This window comes from Hemitrygon akajei, chromosome 11 (assembly GCF_048418815.1).
Source record: "Hemitrygon akajei chromosome 11, sHemAka1.3, whole genome shotgun sequence".
NCBI classification, from domain to species: domain Eukaryota; kingdom Metazoa; phylum Chordata; class Chondrichthyes; order Myliobatiformes; family Dasyatidae; genus Hemitrygon; species Hemitrygon akajei.
In genome coordinates this window covers 69,144,745-69,162,624 of record NC_133134.1, presented here as the reverse complement: position 1 = coordinate 69,162,624, position 17,880 = coordinate 69,144,745, and the positions used below count along the sequence as shown (strand labels likewise).

Sequence of the window (17,880 nt, the reverse complement as noted above, 5' to 3'; positions counted from 1 at the left end):
ATTGGAACTAATCAGGTGCCAATCAATATTAGAGAAGTTAAAATCACCTATGATAACAACCCTGTTATTTTTGCACTTTTCCAAAATCTGCCTCCCAATCTGCTCCTCGGTATCTCTGCTGCTACCAGGGGGTCTACAGAATACCCCCAATAGAGTAACTGTTCCCTTCCTGTTCCTGACTTCCACCCATACTGACTCAAAAGAGGATCCTTCTGCATTACCCACCCTTTCTGTAGCTGTAATAGTATCCCTGACCAGGAATGCCACCCCTCCTCCCCTTTTTCCCCCCATCCCTTTTAAAACACTGAGATCCAGGAATATTGAGAATCCATTCCTGCCCTGGTGCCAGCCAAGTCTCTGTAATGGCCACTACATCATAATTCCATGTATGTATCCAAGCTCTCAGTTCATCACCTTTGTTCCTGACGCTTCTTGCATTGAAGTACACGCACTTTAGCCCTTTTACCTTACTAGCTTTACACCCTTTATTCTGCTTCTTTCCTCAAAGCCTCTCTATATGTTAGATCTGCTTTACTCCATGCACTATACTTGCAGTTCTCGCATGACCTTTATCCTCCTCCACCTCACTATCTGCTCTAACACTCTTGGTTTCCCTCCTCCTGCAAATCTAGTTTTGCCTTTGTCTGTGATTAAACCAGCACAAAGAGAGGAACTGTTGCATATTTATTGTTGCAGAAATGTGACTCCAGGACAACATCCCATGCACCATCAATCTTCAGGCCATGCCACTCAGGCCTGTGTTAATATTGTTTGTTGTGACTATATGTACTGCATTGTGCACCTTGGCCCTGGAGAAACGCTGTTTTATTTATCTGTATACATGTGTATGGTTGAATGGCAATTAAATTTGAACTATCTATTCTATGCCCATATATTCTCAAGACATCTTCAATTGCCCCTCCTAAATCTGTTATTTTAATGCATTGGAGAGGGTAGTCAAGAGCACAAGAATTACATTCCCTTGACAGCACAAATTTTTCAGACTTGGAGACTGATCACCACCCCTGTTATTGTTGGGTCATGATTCTGAAGCTCCCATTCATAGACACTGATGTGGAGAAAATGCTTGGGTAGTTAATAATAGGAATAACCCAATGAAAAAACAAACTGCGTGATGCTGAATGTTTCAGAGACCAGCAGGAAATGCTATACTGATTTCACACCGGGATTTTGTTTGGTCTAGAAAATGCCCATATTTAGTCTCCATCTCACACTGGTCTATAAACAACTATCTTTGGTTAGTCAGGAAATAAACTTTCACTAATGCTGTTGCTCCTGAAAACATGGTATTTAAATAGAACACATTGCTAGGCTTCTTCACAGCATTCTATAGCCTCAGTGCCCATCTTACATGCTACCCACACTTAAGGCTGAACATTACCTACATTAGGTACTGACACACTACAAAAAACACATACTATTGATCACCACATACCTTTAACCCCCTTTTGTAAATATCAAGCTGTACTTCATCAACATAGTTTTCAATGGCACTGAGGAGCTGCAGTCTCAATTCAAGGCTCAGCAAGTGTTGGGACTACTCTACAGTCAAGGTCACAGTCACTTTCAGCTTCTGTCACAGCTGTTCTCAGTTTGCTGCCCACCACCACATCAGAGATGTCACCCAAGCTCCATTCTCAGGAGAAGAACGCTCAATCTTATTTTCTTTTAGCCCTGAGTAGGCAGCACTTCGGGCACAAGCATCTGTTAGTGCTTCAGATTTCTCAAACATACAAGTACTCAGAAATGATGCCTCAGTTACCCTGGACAGTCTGCAAGCTGCTTCCCTCTCTGCCTCCATCCCATCTTTATACAGGTTTTCTATCCTACAGTTGATCTCTGTAATAAACCGGGATAAATATTCCCCTTTCGGTTTGCAAGGTTGCAGATGCCCAGCTAGGTTCTGGCAGCTGCACATTATTACCAGGAAAAGAGGTGTCTGACTGCTATACCTGACAGCACATTTGCATGATGATTCCATTAAGAAATCTTTCTTTACCTTATCAATGGGGTGGGCTGAAACTCATAGATAACCCTCCCATGCTGAGGAAACCTTTCTTCACATCTTAGCAATTCATTTCCTGGGCCTGATGGAGCACATACAGTAGATGATTGTCAAAACTTTTCACTGCAATGTTCCATTCCCCAAAATAGGTTTGCTCAGTGAACAGGGAATATCATCGGATATTTCTGTCCAGGCATTATTACTGGATTCATGGCAAGAAATTTGCTGCTTCCAATAAAGGCACATTTGAGATCACAGTGCAAAGAAAAATATTCCTCCAATTCCTTTTGTGCTCTAACTACCCAGTTTCTTTTGAATTACACCCCCACCACCACTGATAGGAATAGCCTTGTGTCTAAGTGGTGCTGTTTTTGCTGGTTACTTTTAAATCTATTTGAGAGCAAGACTTAAGATGGAAAGATGAAATAGGCTTGTCATGTCTTTTGGTCTTCAATATACCAGAAATTGCATTTTCTTACCTCTGGGTGAATAAGGTCACTGGAAATGCTCTATTTTAGTTTTACACAGATGGACCTCTGTAAAATTCTGAGGCCAGAATGAGGAATTTGCAAATTCAGCTTTCTTTTATTTATTGGAAGATATAGCACGGTAACAGGCCCTTCCAGCCTAACGACCATGCACTACCCATTTACCCCCTTGTGACCAATAAATCTTCTAACTCATACATCTTTTGAGTGTGGGAGGAAACCTGAACATCCTGATGAAACCCACATGGTTGTTGGGAGAACACACAAATTCCTTAAAGACAGGCAGAATTGAACCTGGGTCGCTGGCACTGTACAATGATATGCTAACTGTGACATTACCATGCCATCCCTTTACAGCAACCACTTATGCCTTGCATATGCACATTTTTGCCTATGTTATCATCTCCAAATTTTCCCTTTCCACTTAAGAGGAAAAACTGATGATATAATTCTCCAGCTGTGGTGGGAACTTATGTAGAGAACAAAGTTCTCTAGCTTGTTCACCATTCAGTTAGAAGATGGCTGATATACACCTTAGCTGCACCTACTTGACTTATTTCCGTAACCCTAAATACCACTGACTAGTAACAATGTTGACCTAATGATCAGTTTTCGGAGAGGAAGGGGGTGATATTTTGTGATTTATAACATCCCTCAAGTGGAGAAAGTTCATTCAGATAAAATCTCTGACCAGCTGAGCTTGGTCTGATTTATATGTAGCTCCAGCGCCACCAATATGGTTTACTTTTAAATGCCCTCTGAAATATTCTAGCAAACTACTTAGTTCAGAGATCAAGCAATAATGACTGTAGATTCTTATCTTGTCAATGACACACTATTTCTCTTTCATTCTCTTGGCCTTTTCCGTTTCCCTTAAGTTTCCATGTTTGTATCCAGAGATACCGGCCACGTGATAGACGCACTGCCACCTGGCTGGTCAGATGACACATCACATGCCAATCAACATTTGGTCCCTCCCAGCTAATCAATGCACACCTAAATTATTGGTCACCTTAACTGGAGTATCTCGCCCAGCCCCATGCTATAAAAGGTGAGACTTGTGCCTGGCTCGGTCTCTCTTACAGACCACCTCATTGAAGGTAAGTGCATTGATTTATGTTTGGGAAGGTCTATTGTTTGTCCTGGTAAGGGAGCCGCAGCTATCCAAGGTCCAGGGGGATAGTTGTCTTAGTACTTTTCCCTTGTTCTTTGTCTGTGTAACCGTACCCTGTCCCCACACCGCTTCCTGTGTATTCTAGTTGCTTGTGTTGACCCGACTTCCCCTTGTAAATAAATTCCTTATTATTAAAACTGTGTGTGTCCAGGCCTCTACTGTTTAGACTCAAAGAACCAGTTATTTTCCATCACAACAATGTTTAGGAATGGCATTTGGGAATCATATTTTTATTATACTAACAAAACCTGATTAAATTCATGGTGGCAATAGAAAGGAAGGTCTTTGTGGATAAGCAGCAATCATAATAAACAACAACCTTGCACTCAACATCAGTAAGACCAAGGAAGGGATTATGGACTTCAGGGAAAGTAAGTCAAGGGAACATTCACCAGTCCTTATAAAGGGATCGGCAGTGGAAACGGTGAGCAGTTTCATGTTCCTGAGTGTCAACATCTTTGAATATCTATCCCGGGTTCAACATATTGATGCAATTACAAAGAAGGCACAAATGAGACTATATTTCATTAGATTTGATATGTCACCAAAGACTCTAGGCAAATTTCTACAGGTGTACCATGAAGATCATTCTAATTGGTTCTTTCACCATCTGGTATGATGCAAAAGATCGGAAAAAGCTGGTGAATGTTACGAACTCAGGCAGTTTCATCATGTCCAACATATAATTCTCCGTAACTTCCGCCACCTCCAACGGGATCCCACTACCAAGCACAGCTTTCCCTCCCCCCCACCCCTTTCTGCTTTTCGCAGGGATCGCTCCCTACGCGACTCCCTTGTCCACTTGTCCCCCCCATCCCTTCCCACCAATCTCCCTCCTGGCACTTATCCTTATAAGCGGAACAAGTGCTACACCTGCCCTTACACTTCCTCCCTCACCACCATTCAAGGCCCCAGACAGTCCTTCCAGGTGAGGCGACACTTCACCTGTGAGTCGGCTGGCGTGGTATACTGCGTCCGGTGCTCCCGGTGTGGCCTTTTATATATTGGTGAGACCCGAAGCAGACTGGGAGACCGTTTCGCTGAACACCTATGCTAGGTCCGCCAGAGAAAGCAGGATCTCCCAGTGGCCACACATTTTAATTCCACGTCCCATTCCCATTCTGATATGGCCTCCTCTACTGTCAAAATGAATCCAAACTCAGGTTGGAGGAACAACACCTTATATACCGGCTGGGTAGACTCCAACCTGATGGCATGAACATTGACTTCTCTAACTTCTGCTAATGCCCCTCCTCCCCTTCTTACCCCATCCCTGACATACTTAGTTGTTTGCCTGTTCTCCATCTCCCTCTGGTGCTTCCCCACCCCCTTCTTTCTCCTGAGGCCTCCCGTCCCATTGATCCTTTCCCTTCTCCAGCTCTGTATCACTTTCGCCAATCACCTTTCCAGCTCTCAGCTTCATCCCACCCCCTCTGGTTTTCTCCTATCATTTCGCATTTCCCCCTCCCCCCACTACTTTCAAATCTCTTACTACCTTTCCTTTCGGTTAGTCCTGACGAAGGGTCTCGGCCCGAAACGTCGACAGTGCTTCTCCCTATAGATGCTGCCTGGCCTGCTGTGTTCCACCAGCATTTTGTGTGTGGTGTTGTTTGAATTTCCAGCATCTGCAGATTTCCTCATGTTTGCAGTTTCATCATGAGCATATTATTTAGGAGAAATCGCACAAAAGCAGAAACACATTTTATAGAGAAATTCTTTGAGCTTTTTTAATGATCTTTGGTAATGATCAGTCACTTTAAACAGTATGTGAGGGAAATTTGGTTCAAATAACCTGAGGGGATTTCTTCAAAGCAGATAAGGTCAAAATGTTGCTCTATTTGCAGAAATCCTTCCTTAATGGCAGTTAAAACAGTTTTGAGACTCAAGTTGTTCACGTGCTTAATCAAGTTACTGCATTATTCAGCCAGAGGATAAGAAATCAGGCATAACCTGCCAAGCAAATAGAAATTCTTCACTACCAGAAAACAAATTGCAAGCAATCCTTGTCATCTGGCATATCAGCAGTTTAGGGCTTCTGTACTAATTCTTACATCACATGTCCTGCAAAACCCAGCCATTGCTGGTTTCCCATCTTGCCCAATCTCTCAGGCATGTATTTAATAGTAAACACAAATTGTTTTTAAAGAGTAAAGTTAAGGTACCGTCATCGAGGCCACTGTACACAGTTCAAGAGGCCCTTTGATGCTCAACAGGTTTTCAGAGGCAAATCTAACTCTTGACCTTTAATCTACTGCAGGTCTGTTAAAGAGTCAAGTTCAGAAAATAGATTTATTCTTCCATGCAATATGCAATTTTCCAAGTTCTCTACAAGGCCTTAACGATATTAAATTGTAAGCTTCTTAACGCTTGCTGGGATGTACAGGCTGTACACAAGTTCAAAAATCAGAAGCTGGGGAGGACCATTGTTAAGACTTTTTGGGTTAAGAATCACATCTATTGTAGAACATTGGTGAAATGGGTGCATTTTAAACAATGGATTAACACACAGATAAACTGGGATGTAGATGTGAAAATGTAGTTGTTGATGTGACATAAATAGGAGAAGGCATCTCAAATGCCAATTTAGTGGGAACTAGATGCCTCAGATAAATTCCAACTACTATCTTGCTGAGGAGGCCTCGATAAGGTTACAGAAACTGTAACAAGCTGCAGTCTAAATTACATGCAAAATCTGACAGGAGCAGCACTATGTTTGAACATTTTTGTACAGCAGAGTCTCACTCATATTCTTAGTATGTGCTGAAAATAAGATGTACAGTATTTCAGCAACAAAGTCTTTTCAAGCTTAATTTTTGCTTTAAATTAAAATAACGGGCTCAAGTGATTAAACTGTGTCAGAAACTATAGTGCATTAAAGAATACATGAAAAAAGATCAGTCAAATTTTAATAGAAACAATGAATAATTTAATTTCTTACCTCCTTTCACGTCCAAATAAACGGTCCACTTCCATTCTACCAGGGCTGCAAGTTTGCAAATGCTGCTCATCGACCTGAAAGGCTTCTTTGTTGCTGATCCTTCTGGCTCTGGGAACAACTGCAAACGCAGCATAGTTCTGTTTCATCCTTTTAGCTGGGGTCTGGCTTGGATGTTCCCCAAGCCTGCTGTCTGAGCTTCCTATGCTCACTGTAACATCACTGGTCTCGGAGTCCAAAGAGCTCTGGGAAGAGCTAATACAAGAACCATTGGAGAGGAGGTTACCTGTAGGAAGGAAAGAATTTCTGTACAGGCTAGAGTGGCAAGGGACTACCATGCCACTTTCAGAGGGACTATACCTGTCAGTGGTGTTGCTGCTAGGTGAAGAGGTTAAATGCTTTGAGTCAGGCTTCAGCTTCTCCAGAGAAAAGTAGCCACTCTCTACACGTTTCTTCTCCTGTCCATCCAGTTCGTCACCATTAACAACACCTTGTGCTATGTTTAGGAGGGAGACAACTTGTTTATAAACAGAATAATATTCATTGAACCTGCACCTGTGCACATGACAATAAACTCAACTTGTGTATGAAGATACAATTATCCTGAAAACAAGGCAACCATTCTCATCATGCCACTGTAAATTAAATGCAACAATGATTCACTCTCACCAGTGAAGGTAAATTATATGGTGAAGTGCTGCTCTCTACTTTAGTTCCAATCAAGAGTTACTCTTGCAAAGCAATTAACAAAGGCCACGAGGATGAGAAGAAAGTTTATTTTATTCAAGCCTAAAGTTAGTTATGAGTTTGTGTTAAAAGAAAACCTTGAAAATTTAATGATATCACTGTTACTAAGTGATCTGGCTAGTTTAAGTTGGTTAAAATACGGGTGGTGAATTACTCAAAAACACTTTTGGCGGAGCTTGAGATCACAGAAGCCATTTCCTGTGCTAAGCATGGAACTGAAAAAGAGAGCAGGGTCTCTCAAAATGTCTAGCAGACCTCAAAGTCACTTGAACATAGAACAGTACAGCACATTACAGACCCTTCAGCCCACAATGGTCTGCCAACACTTTAACCTACTCCAAGAACAATTTGACCCTTCCCTCCCAATTAGCCTTCCATTCTTCATTCATCCATTAGCCATTTTGACCCTGGGATAAAGTCTCTGGCTCTCTACTTGATCTATGCAACTTATCATCTTGTACATTTCTATCAAGTCTCCTCTCATTCTCCTATGCTCCGAAGAGAAAAGCCTGACCTTGCTCAACTGATCTTCATAAAACATGCTCTTTAATCCAGGAAGCACCCTGGTAAATCTCCTCTGTACTCTCTCTGAAGTTCCCATATCCTACCTATAATGAGGCAACCAGAACTGAACACAATACTCCAAGTGTGGTTTGTCTGAGTTTTATAGAGCTACAACATTAACTCACGGCTCTTGAACTCAATCTCTCGACTAATATGTCAACACAACATACACCTTATTTGATTGGGGAGCCTTCATCGAGCACTGTGTCTGTTAGGGCACAGTTAGAGCAGTGAGAATGACTCCAGGAGCTGTGTTATATTCTTGGTGTAAAATGTGATAATTCTAGGAGTCCTCCAGCCTCACAGATAGCCACATCTGCACCAGATGAACCGAGCTGCAGCTCCTCAGAAAACATATCAAGAGAAGGACTGCAGGAGATTCCAGTCAGAGGAACAAAGACGAGATTCTATGGGCATAGAAGAGACACCTGGATGGTATGTTTCGGATCGGGTCCGTGGCATTCTAAAGAGGGAGGATGAGCAGCCAGATGTCATGGCACCGGTGACACAGATAGGGAAGGCAAGGGGGAACGTGTAGAAGGTGTACAAGATGGCTTTTTAGAGCAGCTCACGGTTGAGCTCACTAGGGGTTCAACTATTCTGGATTGGGTGGTGTGCAATGAATTGGAATTGATTACAGAGCTTAGGCCACTGATCATATTATGATGGAAATCACCCTGCAGCTTGAGAGGGAGAAGCTAAAGTCAGAATTATCAGTATTTGAGTGGAGTAAAGGAAATTACAGAGGCATGAGAGAAGAGTTGGCCAAAGTTGATTGGAAAGGGAAACTAGCAGGGAAGACAGCAGAGTTGTCAAATGGTTGGAATTTCAAGGAGCAATTTGGAAGGTGCAAGATAGATATATCCCAAAGAAGTAGTAATATTCTCTCAGCAGGATGACACAACCGTGGCTGTCATGGGAATTCAAGGGCAAGATAAAAGCCAAAGAGAAGGCATATAATAGAGCAAAAATTAGTGGGAAGTTAGAGGATTGGGAAGCCTTTAAATTTCAACAGAAGTTAACTAAAAATAGTCATATAGAGGGAAAAGATGGAATACGACAGTATGCTGAAAAAAATATACAAGGAGACAAAACATGCATCTTCAGATGCATGAAGAGTAATAGAGAGGAGAGAGGTGTGACCTGTACGAAAGAGTAATAGAGAGGAGAGAGGTGTGACTTGTACAAAAGGGACAGGTTGCACTTAAATCAGAGGGGGACCAATATTCTTGTGGGCAGGTTTACTAGAGCTGTTGGGAGTGGTTTAAACTAGTATGACAGGGGATGGGAACCAGTATGACAGAGCTGAGGATGAGCCTGCAGGTTTACAAGTAGATGATGGGAGTAATATGAATGTAAGGAAGGACAAGCCAATAATTGGATACGAGTGCAGATAGTGCAAAGAGTTCAATTGTACCACAGAGGCAAAGTTCAAAAGGGTGAAGAATGCAGGATGAAGGTGCTGTATTTAAATGCCCATAGCATTTGGAATAAGGTAGATGAACTCGTGGCACAATTAGAGATTGGTCAGTATGATGTTGTGGGCATCACTGAGTCGTGGCTGAAAGAAGGCCATAGTTGGGAGCTCAACATCAAAGGATATACTTTGTATCGACAGGACAAGCAGGAAAGCACAGGCAGTGGTGTGGCTCTGTTGGTAAGAGATAGAATTACATCTTTAGAAAGAGGTGACAGAGGGTCAGAGAACGTTGAGTCTTTGCAGGTGGAGTTAAGACACTACAAGGGTAAAAAATAACTACTATGGGTATCATATATAGGCCTCTAAATAGTAGCCAAGATGTAGGCTTGGGATTGCAAAGGGAGCTGAAAGAGGCATGTATTAAGGGTAATTACCCTTAATGTCACAATTGTAATGGGGGGGGGGGTCTTAAATATGCAAGAGGATTGGGAAAACCAGGTTGCTGTCAGATCGCAAGAGATGAAATTTGTTGAATGCCCATGAGATGGCTTTTTAGACCAGCTTGTGCTTGAGCCTACCAAGGGAAAGGCTATCTTAGATTGGATGTTATGTAATAACCGAGATCGTATTATGGAGCTTAGCATAAATAAAACTTGAGGAGGCAGTGATCATAATATGATTGAATTCATACTTCAGAGATGGCTGAAGTTTCTGGGATACTTCCACAGAAGAAGTCGTTCTCAAATGGTAGGGGTAGCCAACTGTGGCTGACAAGGTAAGTTAAAGACTTCATGAAAGCCAAGGGAAGGGCATATAAGGTAGCAAAAGTGAGTAGGAAGATGGATGATTGGGAAGCTTTTAAATCCAACAAAAGGCAACCAAAAAGCTATAAGAAGGGAAAAGATGAAACATGAGGGCAAACCACCCAATAATATGAAGCACAATACTAAAAGTTTTTTTTTCAGTTACATAAAGAATGAAATAGAGGTGAGGGTGATATTGGACCACTGGAAAATGATGCTGGTGAGGTAGTAATGGGGGCAAAGAAATGGCAGATGAATTTGATAAGTACTTTGCATCAGTTTTCACTGTGGAAGACACTAGTGGTCTGCCAGAGGTCCATGAGTGTCATGGAACAGGAGTGAGTGCCATTCCCATTACAAAGGAAAAAGTGCTAGGCAAACTCAAAGGTCTTAAAGTTGATAAGTCACCTGGACCAGATGGACTGCGTCCTAGAGTCCTGACAGAGGTTGCTGAAGAGATAACAGATGCATTGGTCATGATCTTTCAAGAATCACTTGATTCTTGTGTTATCCCAGAGGACTGGAAGATTGCAAATGTCACTCTACTCTTTAAGAAGGGAGGAAGGCAAAGGAAAGGAAATTACAGGCCAGGTAGCCTAACCTCAGTGGTTGGGAAAGTGTTGGAGTCTATTACAAAGGATGAAGTTGAGGATGAAGTTTGGGAAAATATTGGGACTGCTACATTTCACATTGTTTGTCAATAATTTAGATAATGGAATTGATGGTCCTGTGGCAAAGTTTGCGGATGATACAAAGATGGGTGGAAGAGTAGATAGTGCTGAGGAAGCAATGTGATTGCAACAGGACTTAGACAAATTGGAAGAACGGGAAAAATGTGGCAGATGGAATACAGTGTTGGGAAACGTGTGATCATTTATTATGGTAAAAGGAACCAAAGTGAAAACTATTATCTAAATGGGGAGAAAATTCAAACACCAGTGGTGTAGAGGGACTTGGGAGTCCTCGTGCAAGACCTCAGAAGGTTTATTTACAGGTTGAGTCTGTGGTAAAGAAGCTTAATGCAACATTAGCATTTATTTCAAGGGTAATAGAATATAAAAGCAAGGAGATAAAGCTGAGCCTTTATAAGACACTAGTCAGGCTGCACTTGGAATATTGTCAACAGTTTTGGGCCCCATATCTCAGAAAGGATGTGTTGTCATTGGAGAGAGTCCAGAGGTGATTCACGAGGATGGTTCTGGGAATGAAGGGGTTAATATGAGGAGCAGTTGGCAGCTTTGGGCTTGCACTCACTGAAATTTAGAAGAATATTGGTGGGGTGGGGAATCTCATTGAAACTTACTGAAGATAAAGTGGACGTTTCTTATGGTGGATGTATCCAGAACTGGAGAGTGCCTTCAAAATTGAGGGGTGACCTGTTAGAACAGAGGTAAGTGAGTGGAATTTTTTTTTAGCCAGAACAGTGAATCTGTGGAATGTTCTGCCATAGACTGTGGTGGAGGCCAAGGCCATGTCCATGAGTTTATTTAAAGCGGAAGTTGATAGTTTCCTGATCAGTTATGGCATCAAAGGATATGGCAAGAGGGCAGGTTGTGGATTCCAGGATCGGCCACGATGGAATGGCGGAGCAGATTTGATGGGCTGAATGGCCTAATTCTACTTCCATGTCTTATGGTCTGATAGACTGGAAAATGATGCTAAAGAGGTAGTAATGGAGAACAAGGAAATGACAGACAAATTGAGTTGGTATCTTGCATCGTCTTCACCGTGGAAGACACTAGCAGTATGCCGGAAGTTTAAGAGTGGGTACAAGTGAATGAAGTTGCCATTACAAGGAAGATGGTGCTTGGGAAACTGAAAGGTCTGAAGGAAGATAAGTCACCAGAAAATCTGGACCAGATTGTCTACATGCCAGGGTTTGAAAAGAGGTGGTTGAAGAGATTGTTGAGGCAAAAGAATCATTAGATTGTGGCATTGTTCCATAGGACTGGAAAATTGCAAATTGAGGCAGAAGGAAGGAAATTATAGGCCAGTTAGTCTGACCTCAGTGGTTGGGAAGATGTTGGCATCAATTGTTAAGGATGTGGCTTCAGGGTATTTGGAAGCACATGATAAAATATGCCAAAGCTGCAAATGTGGGTTTGATCACATTTCAGAGAAGTTTAAATTTATTTGGATGGGAAAGCTATAGTCCAGGTACAGATTGATGTGACTAGACAGAATAACAGTTTGGCATGGACTAGATGTTTCTCTGCTGTAGTGCTCTATGACTCTAAAACAGGGGTTCCCAACCTGGGTCCCACAGACCTTCTTGGTTAATGGTAAGGCTCCATGACATTAAACAGGTTGGGAACCCCTGCTCTAAAAAGACCTTGGAATTGTCATCTGAAAACAATCCAGATTGTCTTCATGCAACTTCTGAATTAAATTTGTTTCCATTCTGTGCTCTTATACTCTATTCTTAATATAATTGCAAATTAAACTGACAAATCATTGCAATAAGTTTGACAATCAATTCTCACAGGTCCAGGACTGGAATTGATTCTAACCTTGTGTATTGTCTGTGTAGGGTTTGCACATTCCTTCAAGGTGTTCCAGTTTCATCCCACATCCAACAGGGAGAGTTTACAGTAGCCACCTACTCTATCAGCACAAGAGTTACAATGAAATGAGGGGGAAAAGGGACTAATTGGATTTCTTTGCTGGGAGCTAACATGGTCTCTATGGACAGAATGGCCTTCTGCATCATAGAAAACTAGTTAAACGTTTTTACAATCACCACCTGAAGGTCTCTGACATTTCATTTTTAATTAGTAAATAGATTGTTTTACTTCAACTGTGTACTTAAGTCAGTGGTACATGTCAGTAAACAACTTCATTTTGAATAATCGAATTCTGGGAACATCCTGAATCACAACTAAGAACTCTCCACTGCTGTCAGGCAGTTCCTATGAAAATGAACGTTGACAGAGAAAAAAGTATGTTCTAATTTCATAGATCCTAACAGCGAAACACAAACTCTGTTTAATTCTGAACATGTTGGGACAAAAAAGTGGAATGTTACATCAGAAAATCATCAGGAAATATGTAGTAACTGGCTACTTAAACTGGGGGAAGGTGTTGTGATCCCACCCCGCACCATGGAACCAGCAGCTTCACCAGACAAGTGGATTTCAACAAAGTAAGCTGATTTATAGGAAATAGCAGGCAGAAGCAGCATTATAGGAGAATTAAAATCCCAAATTAGCTCGCTGCCCTTACCCAGCCCAGCCCAATCCCTGTTGTATTCTCTCACCTTCCTTGGGTATTGCTGTTGATCCAAGAGACTGGGTCTGTGAAGAACTTCTTGGCAGGGTACTGGCAACATGTGGATCCTTGTTTTTAAACTCTTCTTGCCAGAGTGTTGACTTGGTACTAGGAATTCTCTCATCTCTTGGTATACTGCTACTGGTAACTGCAACTTTAGCAGGTCCAGGTTCCTGTAATAAGCAAGACCACAGTGTCTGTTTAGTACTTACAAAATATCAATTCATCATCTGATTTGTATTAAATTAGGAAAGCGATTTGTTAAGTACCTAAATTAATAAAGGTTATCAATAATTTGTGAAGTGGAATTCAAATAAGCTCAAATTTACACGGGGAAGCCTTCAGCAACTGATATCCTTTGATTAAATGACAGGAACTGAGAAACAAACAGAATTTTAGGTTTAAATGACAGCACTTCATGCAACAGATTGGCTAGTGGTTTAATGGCAACCAGACCAAACTTTAGACGAGTAGTCCCAGGTTTGAATCCAGCCGACTCCTAACACGCTTTCCATCCGTGCTCCGTTGAGCATCAAGCTAGCAACTCGATCTTGTAAAAATCAGACAAATGCTGAAGAAACAGTAAGGCCACCACCCAATGCACCACAAGGTGCATAAAGGAACTAACGTGAAACAGATAGCAGCATACGTTATAAATACTGCGCAATGGCACAATAAAAAAACAAACTTTATACTACAGTATCTTAAATCAATTAAATATATCAACTCTCAAACCTGACTGCCATTATGCATAATAACCATGACAACCTATTCTGTCAAAAGCTTTTCTACTTTTATATTCTATAAATACAAAAACAAGTAGAGTCACTCCCACTATTGTTTAAGCCCACTTCAGTTTATCCAGGAAGAGCTCACTAAAACACGTTTCCTGTTATTTTCCAAAAATATGCTTTCAGTTAATTCAATTTCCACAAAAAATGGATTCTTATTACAGTTTTTGTGCTTAGAAATTCAATGGCACGACACCCATTGCTTAGATTCAATAGTGGAAGGGGGGGGGGAGTCTCTTTAATCAGAATCAAATTTAGTATCACCACCATATGTTGTAAAATCTGCTAATTTTACAAGAGCAGTACAATGAAATACATAATAAATATAGGGAAAATTTTAAGTCACTCACTCACACTGAGAGTGAGTGAGAGTGTGTGTGAATGAGCCAGTGTGAGTGTATGTGTGTGCACGCACGTGCGCATTTCAAATAGTTGTTAAAATAAGTAGTACAAAATAAAAGAAATGAAAAAATAGTGTGTAGTGTTCATGGGTTCAATGTCCATTTAGAAATTGGATGACAGAGGGGAAGAAGCTGTTCCTGAGCCTCCTTCCCAGCAGTAAGTGTAAAGGGGGCATGTCCTGGGTGGTGGAGATACTTAATGATGGATGCCGCCTTCCTAAGGTACCACTCCTTGAAGATGTCTTGGATACCAGGGAGGCGGTACCCATGATGGAGCTGACTAATCTTACAAGCTTCTGTAACTTATTTTGATCTTGTACAGTAGCCCCCCACTTCCATAGCACCCAGCCAGAATGTTCTCCACAGTACATCTGGTTTTCAAGTGTTTGAGTTGACAAACCAAATCTCCTCAAACTCTGTCTTGCTTTCCTTATAGCCTTCTTCAATATGTTGTGTCCAGGTTAGGTCCTCAGAGATGCTGACATCCAGGAACTTGAAATTGCTCACTTTCTCTATTTCTGATCCCTCTATGAGGATTGGTTTGTATTCCCTTGTCTTACCCTTCCTGAAGTCCAGTCGGCTTTGATCTTGCTGATGTTGAGTGCAAATCATTGCTGCAACACCACTCAACTAACAGGTATATCTCACTCTCTGTATGTCCTTTCGTCACCATCTGAGATTCTGCCAACAATGGCGTACCATCAGCAATTTATAAATGGCATTTGAGCTGTGCTTAGCCACACAGTCATGGGTGTAGAGAGAGTAAAGCAGTGGGCAAAGCACACATCCTTGTGGTATCGCCAGTGTTCATTGTCAGTGAGTTGGAAATGTTACTTCCAATCCACAGATAGTGGTCTTCCATTAGAAAGTTGAGGATCCAGTTGCAGAGGGAGGTAGAGAGGCCTAGGTTCTGTAGCTTTTCATTCAGGACTGTAAGAATAATGGTATTAAACGCTGTGCTATAGTCAATAACCAGCATCCTGACATAGTTATTTGCATTGTCCAGGTGATCCAAGGCTGCATGGAGAGCTGTTGAGTTCATCTCTAGTATAGACCTATTGTGGCGATAGGCAAATTTCAGTGGATCCAGGTCCTTCCTGAGGCAGGAGTTGATTCCAGCCATAACCAACCACTCAAAGCATTTCATTACCATAGATGTGAGTGGCATTGGCTGATAGTCGCTGAGCAGCTTACCCTGCTTTTCTTGGGCACTGGTGTAATTACTGCCCTTTTGAAGCAGGTGGGAACTTCCAAGTGTAGCAGTGAGAGATCAAAAATGTCTTTGATTGGCACAGGTTTTCAGAGCCTTACCAGGTACACGATCAGGTCTTGTGAGGGTTCACCCCTCTGAAAGACAGCCTGACGTCAGCCTCCAAGACAGATCACAGGGACACTGGATGCTGCATAGATCCTCATCGCTTTGATCTTATTCCCCCTTTCAATTAAAAGGCATTGAAATCATCTGGTAGTGAGATGTCGCTGCCATTCACAATGTTGGGTTTTCCTTTGTAGGAATTAATAGCTGCCAGAGTTGACATGCATCTGATGTCACCTCTAATGTCTCAGAATTGTTTCTTGGCTCTTGAAATAGCCCTCACAAGTCATATCTGGTTTTCTTATACAGACTTGGATTGCCAGATTTAAATGCCACAGATCTAGCCCTCAGCAGACTACGGTCCTCCTGGTTCATCCACGGGCTTTAGTTTGGGAATGTACAGTAAGTTTGCATAGGCACACATCCACACAGGAAGACAGACAGGTGTTTTTGAGTGCAAAACTCCAGGATGGTGTGTTGGCTCACTAATGCTAGGATCAAGGATATCTCTGAGTGGTCACGGGATATTCTGAAAAGGGTGAGCAGCTAGAGGTCGTGGTCCATATTGGTACCAACGACACAGGCAGGAAGCAAAATGATGGCATTAGGTTTGCTGTCTGCAAAGTTCTGAACTCAAACAAAGACCTTCAGCCCTATCCAATATAGATAGCTATGGGTATCCTCACTGAAGGGAAGTTGTACTGTAGCCACCTACCCCTTGAAGGATAGACCACTTCATTGTTTACCCTCCAAAGTAAGTTAAGCTTCCAATACCCATTACTTGAGCGTGGGTCTCCTCTCCCTACAAAGGAGGAGATGCTTTCAGCTAGCAAAGTCATTTAAATATAGTTAATTGATTTTTCATGATACATGTTTAAATTTAGATTAATTTCTAAAAAATGTATTTAAAACTCAGAGGATTTCTATCTGATAAAAGATTTGCAAATTTACAAATGATTTCTAAAATACAAAGGATTTTCAAAACACAGGTACAATTCCTATAAACTAAAATGACATACCAATAAATTACAGACAAATGAGCCTACAAATTATAGAAATCGAAGGCAGAGGACTGGATTCTAGTCATCCCATTTTTCTGCCATTCTTCTTGTCATTCCTTGACCATTCCTAACAAGCCTGACTTATCTGTAACATTCATACTGTTTTTTTGCTACTTGGTGACTTCACACACACGATCTTTTTCAGATACCTTTGCTAAGAAATTCACACAGGTGCTCTAAAAGCTTCTGGGGACAGAGATTCCAGATACCCAAAATTAATGCTGCAAGGGCTGACTCTGAATAGACAAATCTCCCAACTATGGACAGATCAGCAATTTAACTTGCTAAATGATAGTGATGGACTGGTCTGCAAACTTCCTTGAACTAAATAACAGGCCTAAATAATATAACCTCATTGTTTTACACTGCATCACTTAAACAGTCAGCCCTGTGCTGTGGACCACCGCTGTTTGTTTGAAAAGCTGTCCTTTTATCTTCAGACTGATTATTGCATCCAATTTACATTCAGAGCTGAAGAAAGTTTTTTGGTTATTCCTTTACTTAAGATGGGCAATAGGAACAAACAGGAAAATCACAATCCTGTGAGTGGTGTGGAAAGTACTGAATCTACTTCCTACAGAATACAGCGTAATGGCAGAATTCTCAAAAGTGTGGAGGAACAGAGAGATCCTGAGGTTCACATCCATAGACCCATCAAAGCAGCTGTACAAGTTGATTGGGTGGTTAAGAAGGCATATATTGTATTGGCCTTCATCACTGAGTTCAGGAACCGCAAAGTAATGCCAAAACTCTATAAAATCTTGGTTTGACCACATCTGAAGTACTGTGTTCAATTCTCATTTCCTCATGATAGAATGGGTGTGAAAGCTTTAGAGAAGAGTAACACATGCTGCCTGGATTAGAGAATATGTCTTCTAAGGATAGTTT

At 41.6% G+C, this 17,880-nt stretch overlaps 1 protein-coding gene across 8 annotated transcripts in view; it reads right to left on the bottom strand.

Annotated features, from left to right (window-relative positions):
- Window positions 1–17,880, bottom strand: part of LOC140735685 (myosin phosphatase Rho-interacting protein-like) — a 307,455-nt gene that overhangs the window by 142,820 nt on the left and 146,755 nt on the right. For 5 of the 8 annotated variants that reach the window (XM_073061042.1, XM_073061038.1, XM_073061039.1 and 2 more), the window contains exons 6-8: window positions 13,414–13,597; window positions 6,984–7,119; window positions 6,627–6,878 (exon numbers count right to left, since the gene is read on the bottom strand). In XM_073061042.1, the coding sequence (XP_072917143.1) occupies window positions 6,627–6,878; window positions 6,984–7,119; window positions 13,414–13,597 (572 nt within the window). Of the gene's footprint in view, window positions 1–6,626; window positions 7,120–13,413; window positions 13,598–17,880 lie in introns of all 8 variants that reach the window. The other 3 variants (XM_073061040.1, XM_073061043.1, XM_073061044.1) reach the window with 3 other exon arrangements.